Source organism: Pantherophis guttatus, chromosome 1 (assembly GCF_059756535.1).
Source record: "Pantherophis guttatus breed Tessera chromosome 1, ASM5975653v1, whole genome shotgun sequence".
In the NCBI taxonomy this organism is placed as follows: Eukaryota; Metazoa; Chordata; class Lepidosauria; order Squamata; family Colubridae; genus Pantherophis; species Pantherophis guttatus.
The window spans coordinates 239,911,457-239,928,596 of NC_142063.1; the positions used below are offsets into that span (position 1 = coordinate 239,911,457).

A 17,140-nucleotide genomic window follows, 5' to 3' on the forward strand; every position below is an offset into this window, starting at 1 on the left:
ACCCATAACTTCTGCAAGCAAGCCGTTCCACTGATTAATTAATCTAAATCAGGGTCATCCTGGTCACTTAAGGGAGAATGTTCCAGAGCTATGGCAGAGAAAGCACACCAGATTACATTCCTTGGTTGATGGGATCCATAGCATATCCAATCTGTAGAACCAAATTGGATTAGGTATGAATGGTTTTAAAGGTGAAAACCAGCACCTGGAATTGCACTTGGAAGTACACTGGCAGTCAGTGCAGCTCATATAGCAACGATGTTGCATATATCAGACACTCTTTATTACCTATGCAGCTGTATTGTGTACCAGATGATGCTTCCAAATGTCCTTCAAGAGCAGCCCCATATGGATCACATTGTTTTAATTTTATGATTAAAATTGTTTGATCTGTAATTTTCTTTTTAAAAATTCTTAAATTGAGATTGGGTTTTGTAGTGGTTAGGGTTAAATGTTTTAAATATGTAAGTATTTCCATTCACAAAGGAAGACAAAAAAACACACAAAGAAAGCTATGTCCTAATGAGATGTATCAGAAGTGATTGCATATATTTAGCATGATTGAGCTTCTCTCTGCTCTCAAGAACTGAGGAATTTTTATGGCAATTAGGATTATTCATGCTAAGTGAAGATTTTATTCCTAATGTTCCTTGAGGTTCTTTATCTACCAGGCCAATGGACAGTTTCTTTAAAAGTTTGCCATTTTGAATCTAGCATAGAGCCATGTTATATTTTGTATAGTAATTTTTTTTCAAAAGCTATTGTTTTTATACCTTTTGCAGTGTATAAAATAATAAATGCACATTATATCTATTTTGGAGAGGGTTTCTTTTTTCATGTGTTATTTTATTAAGCACAGATGTGTTTTTATATATATGAACATATATTTCATATAAAATGAATAAAGGATTATTGAAGTTAGACTATTAATGCTAATATAATGTTAATAACAGTAACAAAATTTATAAATGTTAAAAAAAAGAAGGAAAAGGAAAATCCCCCTAAAAATAATATAAATATTTAATTTTTGACTTCTCCTGAAACCAGAAACAATAAAGGATTATCTTGAATACAGATGCCACTAACTGAATAATATTAATTTAACACTGAAATACAAATATACAAATACATGCAGCATAGTGATGTAATTGTTTTCATTCCACCTCAACACATATTTTCAATTCATTTGATTTGCATTTAGGTTTATGGTTCTTTCCCATTATTTGTAATTTTTAGGTTTATCAATAGTGCATAATAACCATTATAAGTAATTTTGTGTCTCTACAACATGTTTTTTAAAGTAGCTCTTTTATGCATGCAAATTTTAATGTTCACCTTAATTTAAAAACACTGACTTTAAACTCTTCCTTCTTTTCTTTGTAGATCAAATTATGACATCATCATCCAAAGGAATTTTCCGGCCATTTCTATTTCTCTTCATTGTGCTTGGCTGTTTCATGGCCTGTCTGCTGATCTATATCAAACCCACAAGTGGATGGATCTCTAGTCCTATTGAATCAGCCAGCTCGGTTCTAAAGATGAAGAATTTCTTCTCAACCAAAAGTGATTACATTAATGAAACAACAATTCTGATATGGGTTTGGCCATTTGGACAGACATTTGATCTGAAATTCTGTCCCACTTTTAATATCCATGGATGCCATCTGACAACGGACCGCACACTATATAATCGGTCTCATGCAGTTCTCATTCACCATAGAGATATTAGCTGGGATCTGACTAATTTACCTCAGCAGCCTAGACCTGCATTTCAGAAATGGATCTGGATGAACCTGGAATCTCCAACCCATACTCCACAAAAGAGTGGTATCGAACATTTGTTCAATTTGACCCTCACCTATCGCCGGGATTCAGATATTCAGGTGCCTTATGGCTTCATGATAGTCAGCACAAATTCCTTTGAGTATGAAATGCCAAATAAAGAAAAACTTGTATGTTGGGTAGTGAGTAACTGGAATCCTGAGCATGCTAGAGTTAAGTATTATAATGAATTAAGTAAATATATAGAAATCCATACATATGGACAAGCATTTGGAGATTATATCAGTGATAAAAATTTGATCCCGACTATTTCCACTTGCAAGTTTTACCTTTCCTTTGAAAATTCTATCCATAAAGACTACATTACAGAGAAACTCTACAATGCTCTTTTCGCTGGATCTGTGCCAGTCGTTCTGGGTCCTCCCAGAGAAAACTATGAGAATTACATCCCTGCTAATTCTTTCATACATGTGGAGGATTTCCTGTCTCCAAAGGACCTTTCAGAGTACCTTCTGATGCTTGATAAAAACACTAAACTGTATATTAGCTACTTCAACTGGAGGAAGGATTTTTCAGTGCGCCTTTCTCGATTCTGGGAATCACATGCATGTCTCGCTTGTGACCACGTAAAGAGACACCAAGAATACAAGTCTGTTGGTAATTTAGAGAAATGGTTTTGGAACTAAACCGTTATCCGTTTTTTCCTGCACTTTATATTAAGGGGGAGGAAAGCTGTCAAAATCGCCATCCCAAGATGAGGAGAAGTGGGGGGGGGAAGTCCTGAGTAAAGCATTACTGTTTGTCATCTGGCCTTCTTCTCAATGTGGATCAATAATTCACTTAAAGCCTTGAAACCTTAACCACTCTCCTTCCTTTCCAGATAAAGATGTCTTTCAACAAAATAATAGTGGTGTTATTGGTCACTTTCTGTTTCATTTATTTGTTGAAGAAGTGCTCACCATCTTTCAGACTCTTCCTATATTTTATTGAGCCGAGATTTTGAAAAGGAATTAAGAGTAATAATCCAACATTGGCTTTCCCTTCTTTAAACAATCCAAACTGTGGTGACTTACTGTTACATTTTAATCATACATTTACTGTCCCATGTGGGAAACCAAAAAATAGCAACATTTGCAGGATGTACTTATGGGAGATATGTGAAATAACTTGGGTGCTTTTAAAGACCATGACATGGCTGCACAAATTATGCCATCCTGAACCTCTGCCACGACATTGTTTTATAATTTGTTGGAAATCCTGCTATGTTTGACAGTGTTCACTGAGGAGTATGCTCTTATATACTATTTCTTGTTTCATCATTTTTGCAATGCTGCATCACTGTCAGTTACATAAGGCAATCATGTTTATATTGATTAAAGCAGGGTTTTTTTCTTGCAGGGCAGCAAAAGAAATTGGGGAGAGGGATACGAAGCTAATCAACATAAAACAACGGGACCAAACTATTTATTATGGTTTAACAAATATAATTTATGAAATAGAATGATACATCCGGATATCCAGAACAATGTTTGATTCTGTTTTATAAACTAACTTTCTAAATTGTTTATAAATGGTTGTGTCTTGTAAATTGCTTTTGTTTGTAGAACATCTTGCTTACTCCATGGGAAGCAAGCTCATTCACAGTGATAGACCCTGGCTTCCAAATGCCAGACATGGTGATCAAAACTTAAATCGTATTTTTTTTTTTACTGTAATTGCACTGCAATGCTATGGATATTAGAAAGGAATGAGGCTTTGATCATTTAGTCACATCTTCCATTTTAAAGCCAGTGACTCCCATTGTGGTTGCTCCAATGGGAAGACTTGCATTCAGTTTCACATGTTTGGTTAATCCTTCATCTATTTCAATGATTTTTAAAAAATCATTATAAAAAATGATTTTTTGTGTGTGGGAAAAAAAGTAACCAAAAATGGGAAAATTAAACTTGCACTGTAATGCTGGATAAAAATATTTATCAGTCTGGATCAGAGGAAGCAAGCTAACCACTCATTAGTCTAACTTATAAATGCGTAAGTCCTTACAAGATGAGAAGCTTCCTTGGCTTTTGTACTGGTTTCCAAAAAAAAAAAAGTTTAAAAGCCAATCTAAGACAACAAATACTAAGTTTCATTGAGTTTACTTTTGTATTAATCCAATTTTGTATGCATTCCCCAAATGTCCATTTTGTCACGTTAAAAAGCTTATAGTATGGCAATTCTGAGTTTTTATCCAACTTTTTCCAGAGGTCCAATTTGTCTTAGGTCTTAAGAAGGGCATAAGGGTTTAAGGCTAAGAGTTTAAGTAATGTTATTGTCCATAGTTTACATTTATTTCTAAAATGAAAACATGAATTGCATATGTTTTATGGATGATCACATTTTCCTGTTGACATTTTTTGCTCCCAAGCAGCAATAGGCATCACCTTCATAAAATGGAACACTGATGAACAATTATTGATGAAACATTTGAGAGTAGAGAAGAAGGCAAGTTAAGAGATTATCAGCTTTATTAGTATTGCCAATATTCAGCAGAGCAGTTTGTTATTGTGTGTTTGGTTTGGAAACGGATGACAGATGAGGAACTTGCTTCCATCTCTCATTATAACATATAGCTTTCAGTGACCTATAAAACATGTTAATTTTTAATTACTTTTACTAGTGAATACAATCTGCAGAATGGTAAGTAGTTTTCAAATTGCAGAGTACCGTTAGGTTACTCTGTTCAGCATTTTACAGCAAAGAATTTAGGTTGAAGGTAAATATTTTCAAACAAGTATTTGGGAGATGTATTCAACCTTGGATTTCAAAATGTTATTAATTGACTTAACAGTTTGTGGCTTGATTTCATGTTCTTTTCTGAAGCGATTAATTCGGTTTGTGTTTTAACATGGAATGAATATATATGTAACTTCTTCAGGCAATGCAAGCTGATAGTATGGAGGAGTCTTTATTTAGAGACTATACCTCCACACAGTTTTATCAGTATCAAAAAAGGAGGACTTAACAGTTAACTCAAAGATATTTCATAAATTATATTTTTTGCTATTCAACTAAAGTAGTCCCTTTTAAATATAGTTTAAATGTATTTAACTTCTGATAAAAAATAAAACACTGGACAATTAAGTTTACTTTTAGGAGTGTTTCTTGGAAATGATTTGTTACGATGTCACAGTGAATAAAGAGAACCAGTTTGGTGTAGTGGTTTAGAAATCAGGAGACTGTGAGTTCTAATCCCACCATAGACATGACAGCCGGCTGCCTGACTCTGGGCCAGTCATTCTCTCTCAGGCTAACCTCTCACAGGTTTGTTGCGTGGAGAAAATAGGAAGGAGTATTAAGTGTGTGTTCACTACCTTGAATTACTTACAAAATAATAAAGATGGAATAAAATTCAAATAAATAATTGTTCACATTTTAAATTTGTCATAAATCCCAGAATCTGAAGAAATGGAATGACAACAGTTAGCCTCAAACATTAGAAAATAGATTTTGTATGGTGATATTTCACTCTGCGTGTACACACATGTGAATTTTTCACATAAGATTTTCTGGACTTCCAAGTTTCAGTTTGTGAAATCAGCATTTTAAACTCAAAAATAACATTTAATTCAAGGGTTTCCTGAAAAAATAGTTGAGATAAAACGTTTAAGTCTATCCTCATGAGACAAGGATTATGTCTGATGGTCTCTGTCCCATTAACTTATTTGTTCATATCATACATACATATGCCACATATTTCTCCTGTATACTGCAGCTTTAACGACAGGGAAAACCAGCAAAGTCTGTCATGGAGGATCAGGCTTTTTTCTGTAAACAAGTTTCCCACCCAATAAAAAAAAAAAGAGCAGAAATAACAAAATGGAAGGTGTTAATCTAAGTGGACTCTGTTCGTTCAATTGTATTTTCATCAGAAGATCCATAGCCAATGCATTGCCCCATAAATTTGCTCCATTTTCTGTAACATGTAAACACATATGCAATGCTTTATAATCATCCAGTCTATGATTGCAGAATTAAAAGATCCTGGTTTTTCCTCAGTGCTAAAAAAAAAATGCCCAAATGAACTTTTGCTATGTGAAATTAATTATCCAAGATTCATAGTACATATGTAATCAAACTTGGTGCTAATGTACCTTATGTTAACTGTTCTGTTGTGTCTGAACTCTGGACTTTCAAATTGTTCAACAAAATATTTAGATAAATGCATTTGCAAGGTTAATCTTTTCAATTTTTTAAAGAACATGTTCAGCAAGTTATAAATGTAAGAAAGGTTACATTCCTTTTGTACCAGTTGTAAATGGACATCATAGAATCCATGGAAACTCATTCAAGCCAGTGGCCTCATGAGATACATAAAATACATTTAAGAACAAAAGGCCATACAATTAGAATGAAAACTGAAGGTGATGCTTCCTTAAGAATATGTTTATTTTTTCATATATTGTGTCACTTTAAAAGAATATTCTCTTATAGGAAACTGTGAATCCTGTCGGTTCACCAGCAGTTGCATTAAGAAACTAGAAGAAAAACTTTGAATATTCGTATATGTGACAAAATGAAATTTGAACTTTTGGAAAATATTTGTATTTGAGAGTGAAAGTTGTGGCTTTAGTCCAAATAGAAAGACGCTGCTTTCTGGTGTCATGGGACAGAAAGGGATCCCTTAAATTGCTAAGAATTTCATCTCCAGTTCTTCGTGCCATATTCTTCAGTATTTTCAGTATCTCCAGAGAATTCAGACTTGGGTTTGATAAGTAAGGTGATGCTGAGACTGCAAGATCTAGTCCTCCGTGAGTGCTTATGTGTGTAGGTTTGTGCTTGTATAACTGTTGAAACTACCTTTTGATGCCATTTGTACATTTGGGGAGGAGGGTGCAAAAAGCAATATGCAAAGCAAACTGTATTATTTTGTTTTGGGCATATTACTTTCAAAAGAGCATAGCATATTGAAGTGTTTAGAGCAAGTATCTTTTTCTGATGATTAAAATATCATTTACACAATGTCATCTGCAGCATAACAAAGAGCACAGAGTTGTTTCTTTTTCACTGATTTGCTCCGTTTGTTTCCTCAAAATTTTAAAGTATCTGTAGATTTTAAATTGTATTTTGGCTTCAGATATGAACTTTTCATACAAGAGACATTTAACAGTTACGGAGTAGCAAATTCTCATTGCATATAAATTTGGCTCATTAAAAAGTGTTACTCTTAATAATTGTTGCCCTGATTGTGTGAAAATGCTTCTTTCATAGTACAAACATAGCTATAAGAGATTATTCTCTTTCGGTATTTTGCTTTAACTCTGTAATAGTTAAATTTTAGGTCTTCAAGATGTGTTCTGCACCACCTGAAACTATAGGATAAATACTCAGTTTACAATGCTAATTGCTAAAGATGAACAATTTAAGAAAGAGTAACACTGGAAAAGGATAAAACTAGGATATTAATTCATCTCTGTCACTCATACATTAAAGTAACATTTCTGGAAATTAACTTAATAAATTAATGTACGGAACAAATAAACTACATTTGCAAAATTACTGTTAATGTATGTATGTAATATGTGCAAGAAATGCATCCTTCTATGTCATATATAAATTTTAAAAATGATATATACTGTACCTTGCTAAAACATTGCCACTTTCTGGATTGGAAAATAGTTATAATACTAGCTCTTAATGAGGCCCATAATTTCCTTGTGTAGAACTGAATTTAAGTGTACACTAATTATATTTAGGAGCTGCTGTAATGGAGCTCAAATATTGGTAAATGTGTACTTATTGATGGAGTTTGTTACTTTTGTAAAAGTTAAAGGATATATAATCCTAAAACTACATGAAGTAGAATTAGGGCTACCTGAGCAAAAATTGTGTCACTTGAAACTCTTCTGTATAGACAAAAGGTTACTGAATTTCTAATGATACAGTTGTTTTGAATTTCAAATTTATGCCTTCTGCCACAATATGAAAACTCAACTTGTCAACTATAACCCATCGCCTATAGTGCTAAATTGTTTTTAAGGGATGCCATCTTAATTTCCTAATTGGACTAATTTCCAATTAAAAAACACACAAGATTTTATCCTACAGTTTATATGTGTGTTTTATATAAAATGTGTTTCACATGAAAATAATTTCTTAGGGAAAACAATTTTTTTAATTACAAGATTTCACATTTGTTGTGTTTAATCCCCTTAAATATTTTAAAACTAATTCATTTACAAAGATTCATAAAGAAGTAATAGCATTGCGATCTGAAGAACATATGCAAACGTTTGTAGACAATATAATTCAAGGCAAACTGATTGTGACAACTATTTTTTTTTTTTAAATTTGATTTATATGCCGCCCTTCTCCGAAGACTCAGGGTGGCTTACAATGTGCTCAGCAATAGCCTTCATCCTTTTGTATATTTATACAAAGTCAGCTTATTGCCCCCACAACTGGGTCCTCAATTTACCTACCTTAGAAAGGATGGAAGGCTGAGTCAACCTTGAGCCTTGGCGAGATTCGAACCCTGCAGTAATTGCAGGCAGCTGGTCTTAATAACCAGCTTAATAACAGGGTGCCTTAAACCCCTGTACTACCAAGGCTCTGTAGTACATATAATTTTAGTTCTTGATATTCAGAGTTATAGATAAAAGTATCTTCACTTCATACAAAGGCATTTGCAAATCTATACTGGATGATCTCGTTTTTAAAACAGATCACAGTTTAAATTGTGAAAGTACATATTATGTATGCTAGTCATGTACTGTTTTTCCTAACTCTGCATAGTGTGCCTGGACAAGCTAGTTCTTCAATACTTACCATTATATTCTGCATATTGAAATGTATCAGTTTACTCCCACACTCTAACCCGGAATGGTTCCTTTAAATGCATGTATATTAAGAATGTAAAATAATCCTATGATTCCCTCAAAGGAAACTAGCATATCTTTTTCCCTAAAAAGAAGGCAGGAGGGAAATCCAAGGGAAGGCTGGAAGTTGCACTTTTTTGTTTCAAATATTCAAGCCAGCAAAGGACTTTTTCCAATTTTGATTAAACATTACAAATTTTAAGACTTTATAGAACTCTATTTTTTTTTCCGGAACAATTTTTCCTCTTCAGATCATCCTGCCTGAAATGACGTATGTCAAAATACATGTAAAAATCATTGGAAAATAATGCTAGAACAGAAAAATGATTTTTAAAGATCTGCATATTCTCAATGTACATGAACTTGTTTACCTCACAAGTACCATTATTTTAGTAACACAATCCTACAAGAATGTAGAATACAGTGGGAAAATGCCACAATCATTATTGACAATCTAATCAATGTGTCATTAAAGTGTCTCTAGTCATTTACTTTATACCCAGTAGGTGGTCCTAATGAATTCTGTTTATTACCGAGAGAAAGGATCTTGTCAGTGATCCAATCAAAGTTAATTTATATTAATCCTTCTCACTGATAATGACAGTCAAAAAGGTGCTTTTGCTTCAATCATATTGTTAAAAGTCATAACTCACTTTCTAGTGACAGATAAATCTAAATTACAGGAACATTAACAAATGTAGATAAATGTTGCTCTGAAATGTGAAACTTTTGGAAAAACCACTGTGCCATGGGTTTGTCATAGCTTCACTTTTGTATGTAAAATGAGCTGGATATTTTATTCTTCACTGACATCCATTGTATAAAGAATTGCAATGCCATTCCTGTATTACCTGAATTTTGTCAATATGCAGAGGAAATCAGTTTGAAATGTTACTTTATTCAGTGCAATTTAAATATGGCAATGAAAAAACATCACATATATATATATGTGCAATTCTGAGCAAAAAATAAATAAACTGGATATGAGCCTCACTGAACTTAACTAGAGCTTATATTTATATCAGTAAAAATCAACAGGACTGTGCTGTTAATCAGTGTGCCAACTTGTACCCATTAAAGAAGCACAAGGTGAAAAAAGTGGGGAAATAATTATTAAATAGGACTGATTTTGTATCAATGCATTGTAATTTTGCACTACTTTGTAAAAAGAAACAAAACCTTAAAAATCTAAAGCCAAATGTACAGCATGTAAATCATATTTTCCTGACTGTATCTTATCATCCTGTCTCATGAGTATATTAACATGAATGTTATGTACTATTTTAACACTAGACAATAATGCCCAAGCACACTGATGAGTCAGTTTGATTTTTACTTTCAGAAACTACATTTTCTACTTATCATATTTTTTGTATTTGATAAATAGCTGACCTTAGCAAACACTGATTTAAAGTAACAGGCTGTTGGAGAACATCTAAAGTTACCAGGTAGTAACTGATCACTAATTGAAACCACTTAGCCAAGAAGCTTTTAAATTACAGACTCTCTAATTAGATAGGATATTTGAAGTGGAAATGGGTCCTATTAGTCAATCTCACTGTAGTTTCTTTCTGGTTATAAAGTTGAAATGTAATAAACATTTATTGATTAAATTATCAATATTTAATATATTGTGAAAGAAGAAGAAAAATAAATGGAAAATCCAAATGCATAATATAAGCAGCAAGAACAGAACTGTATGGTCTTGTCATGAATGAAAAAGTGTCCAGTTTGGGGGAGCCATTTTGACATGTGCAAGTTAAAGCACTTAAATGGCATGACAGCATAATTTTTGATTTTGATGAATGAGCATGTTGCTGAAATCATGCCACGGGGAAGCAGCTCTTACATCACTTGGCATATATTTATGAGACAAGTTTATTTAAAGCACTTATTATCTATATTTATGACAAAATCCAGAAAAGAACGAGACGAATAATTCACCAAAAATTAGTTCATCGGTCTTGCCAAAAAAAGTTACGTCTTTTTAGTACCTGTATTTAACAATCAATTTTCCACAAGCACAGTGATATTTTCATGTTTGCTTTACAATCCTAGAGACAAGGATCGTTCTTGTTTATTGCATCAGATTGTATATACGTAAATACAACTATCCAATGATGATATAACTTCCAGAAGTTATAAATTGTATCTTCTAAAATACACATTTGAAGAAGCCATGAAAAAACAAGGCCTTGTCAAAAAATGTGTATGATTTTTTTTTACTGATTAGAAGTTGCAATTGCTCTTTGTGCTCTCTACATGTGACCTCAAAAAAAGATATTTTCCTGTTGTTTGAATTACCATTTTTGCCTCCTTAATATGTGCAAGTAAAATTATATAATTGTTTCCCCCTCCCCTTTTGTTGTGAAATTTCTGTGTTTAAGATTATGTGTGACTATGAATATCTCCTACACTGATTGCAAACTGCAAAGATGCATTTTATGGAATGCCGGGAAATTCAAACTGTGACAAAGCCTTCAAGATGGTGAATGGAAGTTTGTTTCTATTATGTTATGAGAATTTCATTGATTTTTTGAAAACATGCATTAACAGAGGCATTCCTCCCAAAAGATAAAACACTGGATATGTAAATTTGTGTCAATATGTGAACAAAGTTGTTGTAATAAGAATATTTAAAATAAAAAGACTCAAATGTATTTTCCCATGGGGTTTAATTTTATATTTAGTCTGGATTTGGATCAATTTTCCTGGACAAGGTACATGTCCTTTCAGCTCTATAAGTTCAGCTTCAGTGAAGTATAAAATAAATATAGAATTGACAGGGAATAATTTTTCAAAATATTTTCAGATACAGTCCTGGCAACCAAACCAGAACAAAAATTATTCCCTTACTCTTAATTATTTAATATATATACAGTAGCTGTCCGTTTTACTCAAGTGACTGAACAACTTACAGGGATAAAAATACCGAAAAAAACCATAATATAAAACCCCTATACACAAGAAAAACCATAACCATGTTAATAGAAAAACCACATTGATAACTGCAGAGATTTTCTGAATCAGACTTATCCTTATCTTTATGTATGCTCAAAAGATTTGCCCAGTTCAGATATGAGCCTTTATTAAAAACACACACACACACATGCACACACAAAAGCAAACAAAAACTGATTAAATTTCTGGAAGTAAGATAATCATCAATTTTAGTATATAAAATTGTGGACTCACGATGACTGTTTAACAGATAAAAGAATATTACTACCACTACTTTTGGCACTATTATTATTGCTACTTGCTAGCAAAAGGAGGAGGAAAATCCACAGCATTACATTTATTCAGGTTTATTTTTTTTAATATTCATTCAACTAGTGTCAGCATTGGTCAAAAGCAACTTCCTTTGCCAAACTTTTTTGCGTTCATGCATGGTAATATTCTTATCTGCTATTTATTTGATAGAAAAAAAGAGCAGATCCTTCCTATACTGTAAAAGCAGTATCATTTAACATTATTACTTTAAAAGACTGCAAAGCAATCTTAATCTTTGAGGATATTTTTCTATTAACCATTATCATCTTTCTTCAGTGCGATTACATTTTTTATAAAAAATCAGTAAAAGTTTTCACAAGAACATTCTATGTAGACCCCAATTCCTCCATCTCATGCCTGGAAAAGGTTCAGATAACATTCGAAAAATAAAAAAGAGAGTACAGGAAAAAAGCTTCCTTGCTGATTTGCTGAGCATATTTTGAAAGCACGCAACGTTTTGAAAACAATAGAAATAACAAACACTTGTGAATACACCCTCTGCTCGTTTATGGCCACATTCCATTCCAATTACCGTGTTTCCCCGAAAATATAAGACCCTGTCTTATATTTTTTTTTGAACCCTGAAATAAGTGCTTGGCATTATTTTCGGGGAGGTCTTATTATTTTGGGGCATGTGGAGCAAGATGGGGCTCCTCTTGCCGTCTTTAAGATGAGTTTAAATATTTTCGGGGAGGGCTTATTTTGGGGGGAGGCTTATTTTAGCTCATGCGCTGAAAAGCCCGATTGGGCTTATTATCAGGGGATATCTTATTTTCGGGGAAACAGGGTACTTATGAAATTATCACATGACACATAGACACACACTACAACTGTGAAGATTACTGGTTGCTGCCCTCATTCAGATAAAGTCCTATACCAGTGGTGACAAACCTATGGCATGCATGCTAGAGGTGGCATGTAGAACCCTTTCTGTAGGCATGCGCGCCATCGCCCCAGCTCTCTTTTGGCGCCTCTCACCGGTCAGCTGGTCTTTAGGTCTCTGTCATGCATTCTGGGGGGCACATGTGCAGGGGCTCATACACCTGCACTTTGCAGTTTGGGTGGGGTGTGGGCACATACATGGGTTGCAGGCGCATGCGTGGGGTGTGCATGCATGTGCGGGGGGGTGCACATGCACCCACACCTTGCAGTTTGGGCACACGTACGCACTTTGGGTATTTGGTACCTAAAAGGTTCGCCATACTCTCTATACAGTGCCCTGTTACCTCCTCATCGAGGTAAACAAGCTATTATTGATAATAAAGTAAACAGGCTTTCTTGCACTGCTTCTCACTGGAACTGCTGTTCTCTGTAGTGCAGTGCTTCCCTAATAACTACTAACCACAAATTAACAAGCTCTGCTCTGTGACCTTAATTAATTGAACACAGACCTCTGGTTGGTTTGCATTGCTGCCTGAAACTGACCAGACCTTAAATCAGTTTGAAACTGGAAGCTTTTGTTGTCAGGTGCATGAAACTTGCTCATAAACACACCCATGGGTCAGGAAATGATTTATTGTCAAAGATTATTACTGTTGTAGTTTCTAATGTTCCCTAATGAAGGTTAGTTGCTAAATAAAGAATGGCTGTCAATTGTTTGGTATTGTAGCTAAATGTGTGTCTTTTGACCTACAGTACCTCTGTCTACCAATGTAGAGGCTTCACAATATTTGGAATCTTAACACCCTCCACTTATTCTGTGGAAGGATTTAAGATCCATATTGTAAATAAAAAGCCATTTCCCCCAAGGATATAATGTTCACAAGCATATTGTTACAAAATTCATGTCACAATATCTTTCTCTATATTTGGTTTCATATGCATAGTACCAATTGAGAACCACTTCATCAACTCATCTGCAACCCACCATCCTTTCTATTATTTCTCTCTCACCAGCTCTTAACTCTTCCATTGATAAAACAGGATTGTGGAAAATTAGTTAGGAGATTTTAAGAGAATAAGCAACCAGTAAATGCACCTGTATATTACTTGTATCTGAATGACATAAATTACAGCCAACAACAATGTGCCAATTCCTTTATCCTTCTAAGGTCTTTTACTGGCATGCTGGAACTGCATTCTCAAAGATTCCCAGGAAAAAGAAGAAGTTGTGCATAAAAACTAAATTTGAATGGAGTTAGACATAAAGTAGAAATTAATTACATACTGTCACTTAATTTCCCCAGCCTTTCGGTTTAGATGAGAAGAGTTCCAGTTGTTAGTTACAGTACATTTTAATCTGGATGCCATTTTACTATTTTACTTGTGTGAAACATATTACCATCTATGGTGGACATGCCCTAAAGCGAAAAAATATTGGGTTAAAATTAGAAGCTGGATAGAAGAGATAATTGGTTACAATGTGGACTTGAAACCAGAGGTGTTTTTATTAGGGATAGTAAACAGAACCTACAGTAAAGAAATTCGATATTTGATCTTGCATATAATTACAGCTGCAAGGATAGTCTACGCACAGTCCTGGAAAAATGAACATGTACCAACAGAGGAAGAAGTAATTAGGAAAATCCTGGACTGTGCGGAGATGAATAAATTAATGAAAGAAATAAAAGAAAAGGAAGATACAGAATACTACCAAGTATGGACTAAGTGGTACGATTGGCTCAAGATTAGAGAAAGTAAAGGTGAATAAATGATGGAGAGAAGAATATGACAAATGTGTAAAATATTGTAAATGAATAAAATTAGAAATAAAGGGACGATAAAGATAATGATAATAAAGGATTGGAAAAATGGGGAATATATAAAGTAGAAAGTAAGAGGAACGAAACTGATATGTAAAAAGAAACACATATGTGTTTGTGTTTTGTGTGTTGTGTTGTGTTGTGTTGTTGTTGTAAAATCAATAAAAAACTTATTAAAAATACTATTTTACTTGTTTTTAAAGTATTGTGGGTTTTTTATTTTACTTTTTACATGGAGAGAGGGAGGATTTATATTTCAAGTGGACATTTGTATGCCACTCAGAGTAATTTTGGGGAGGCTCTATATATCAATTAATAAATTTGTAAAAAAAAAAAATTGCCTCCTCCTGTCCTGTTGGACAGCAACTGTTAAAAAGATATGGAGCAGGCAGATCAGGGGTGGTATTCACTTACCTTCGCTACCGGTTCACAATGTGAGAGAGAGAGCGCTCACTTCTCCCACACACGCCACCTCCGTGCATGTATAGGGACTTCCGCGCATGCGCAGATTGTCAAAAATGGGTAATGATGACGTCTGGACGGAGCCTCCTGCAGCCGCCGCTACCAATTCACCCGAGCCAGATAGAACCGGCTGAATACCACCACTGAGGCAGACTATGCAATCTGATACATGTGATAAGGAATGGTTCTGAAAAATATTAAATCTGCTTCTCACTCTGCTAGAATAAAGTTCCCCAAGGATGGGCTCCAACATGAGTCCACAAGTTCAGAACACTAAATCTCTGGTCCCGGTGACTGAATAAATAGCTTTATTAATTATACTCCTCACTTCCTTACATTTTACTAGCCACATAACAATGGTTTAGGATTGACTGGCAGATTGTTTATTTAGTACTGGATATTAATTATACCTGAAGGAGAGTTGACTTTCCAAATGCACAAAAGGCTTAATTTTGTCAATTCTAACAGTGGTCTGGTAGTAACAAAATTGTAGGCAATGGTCTTCTCATTATTTAAGACCAAACTAGAAGATTTGTATGAATTTCTATGAACTTATCATACTGCAATGCAGAGTAAACATTAGAAGATAAATAGAGCCCCAAAATGATGGTTTTATCTGCTAGCACAAAAGCAACTTGAGACCACTAAAATTCTTTGGTAAGTTTCTTGAAACACATTACCAAATTAATAAAAATTCTTCCAAGAGGTCTAACAGAGTCACTAGTATAAAATATTGTTGATTGGGTATTCTGATACCACAGGGCAACTAAAATATAATATATTACAGCATTTGCCAACAGCATTTTTAAAACACTGTTTTTAAATAGTTTTGTGAAATTAATTGTATTTAATGCATTACTTGAAGGAACTTCCATAATACAATACAATTAATTTTATAATTACATATAGACACAGATACACACAAATACACATAATCTACAATGTTACTATAACAAATATCTCATTTATACCATTGTACCTGAACAAACAATTGTTGACTACTTCTCTTTTTAAAAAACTTTTCCTCAAATGTACACATGTCCCATTGTAGCTAATTTTTAATGCAAAACCTCTTTCAGCAGGTAACTAAGATGGTGGGCAGGTTCCTCAAATTGATAGCAAAATATATCAGGAAGTAAATCTGGCTCTAGAAATTTGCTGATTTAAAATCAAAGAAAGTTACATCTAGAATATACATAAAGAAGCCAAAGCAAAAATAACACAAGAAAAAGCAACACTTTCTTTTGAAAAGAAAAAAAAAACAGACTAAGTCAAGGAGATTGTGTTATTCAAAGGAAATGAAATAGTCCTTGAAATTTCAAAAGATCTTCAATTAAACTTGTACCTAACCCTGGTAATGAGTTTCATTGTGTTTCTTCAAAGTAACATTGTGAAATCTATTTTTAAAAGGCCTATCCTGTCTCTCTTGAGAGGTAGATCACTTGCCTCTCAGATGGCTATCAGTGTTTGAGATTCAAGATAAGAATTAATTTAATCTTTTGCAGGCATGAAAAAAACCTGAAAAAATACCTTGAAAAGAATACATGTATTAAACATACCATGAGTTTCTTTCCTTGTTTTCCAAAGTCAACCTTAGTCAATGCAATTAAGACAAAAAGTCAGATCACATTACCAACTATAGGTAATATACTGTACAAGGGAAGCTGATACTCAGTTATGGTAATTAGTGACATTAAATGAAGCAAAAAAAATGATTTGGGAACAAGCCTCTTTATTTTACAACCCTGGCAGTACTGTGAATAAAATATAATAGCTGGAGAAAGTACTTATCTTACTGGTATATAGAATCAAGCTTTTATTTTTTCAATATTTGTACAGAAGAAATCAAATAGCTCTTAAAACCTGAAATAGCAGGGGGTTTTCCCCCAAACTTGATTTCTGAAAAGTTTTTTAAAAGTTTAAAAAATAAAAACAAACCAACCTCTACTGTTGATGGCATTTATCTATCAGTGCTTCAATGATATTTAAGATGTTTGACTTCAAATTTAATGCTGATATTTTTGTTTATTTTGTTTCTTTGAGTTAATTGTTTTTTTACTCCTG

At 33.7% G+C, this 17,140-nt stretch overlaps 1 protein-coding gene across 3 annotated transcripts in view; it reads left to right on the forward strand.

Moving 5' to 3' along the window:
- Nucleotides 1-11,299, forward strand: part of FUT9 (fucosyltransferase 9) — an 82,352-nt gene extending 71,053 nt beyond the window's left edge. For all 3 annotated transcript variants that reach the window (XM_087882586.1, XM_034409021.3, XM_034409022.3), the window contains one exon: nt 1,384-11,299. In XM_087882586.1, the coding sequence (XP_087738712.1) occupies nt 1,384-2,468 (1,085 nt within the window). In that variant the 3' untranslated portion in view covers nt 2,469-11,299. The remainder of the gene's footprint in view (nt 1-1,383) is intronic.
- The last annotated feature ends 5,841 nt before the right edge of the window (nt 11,300-17,140 follow it).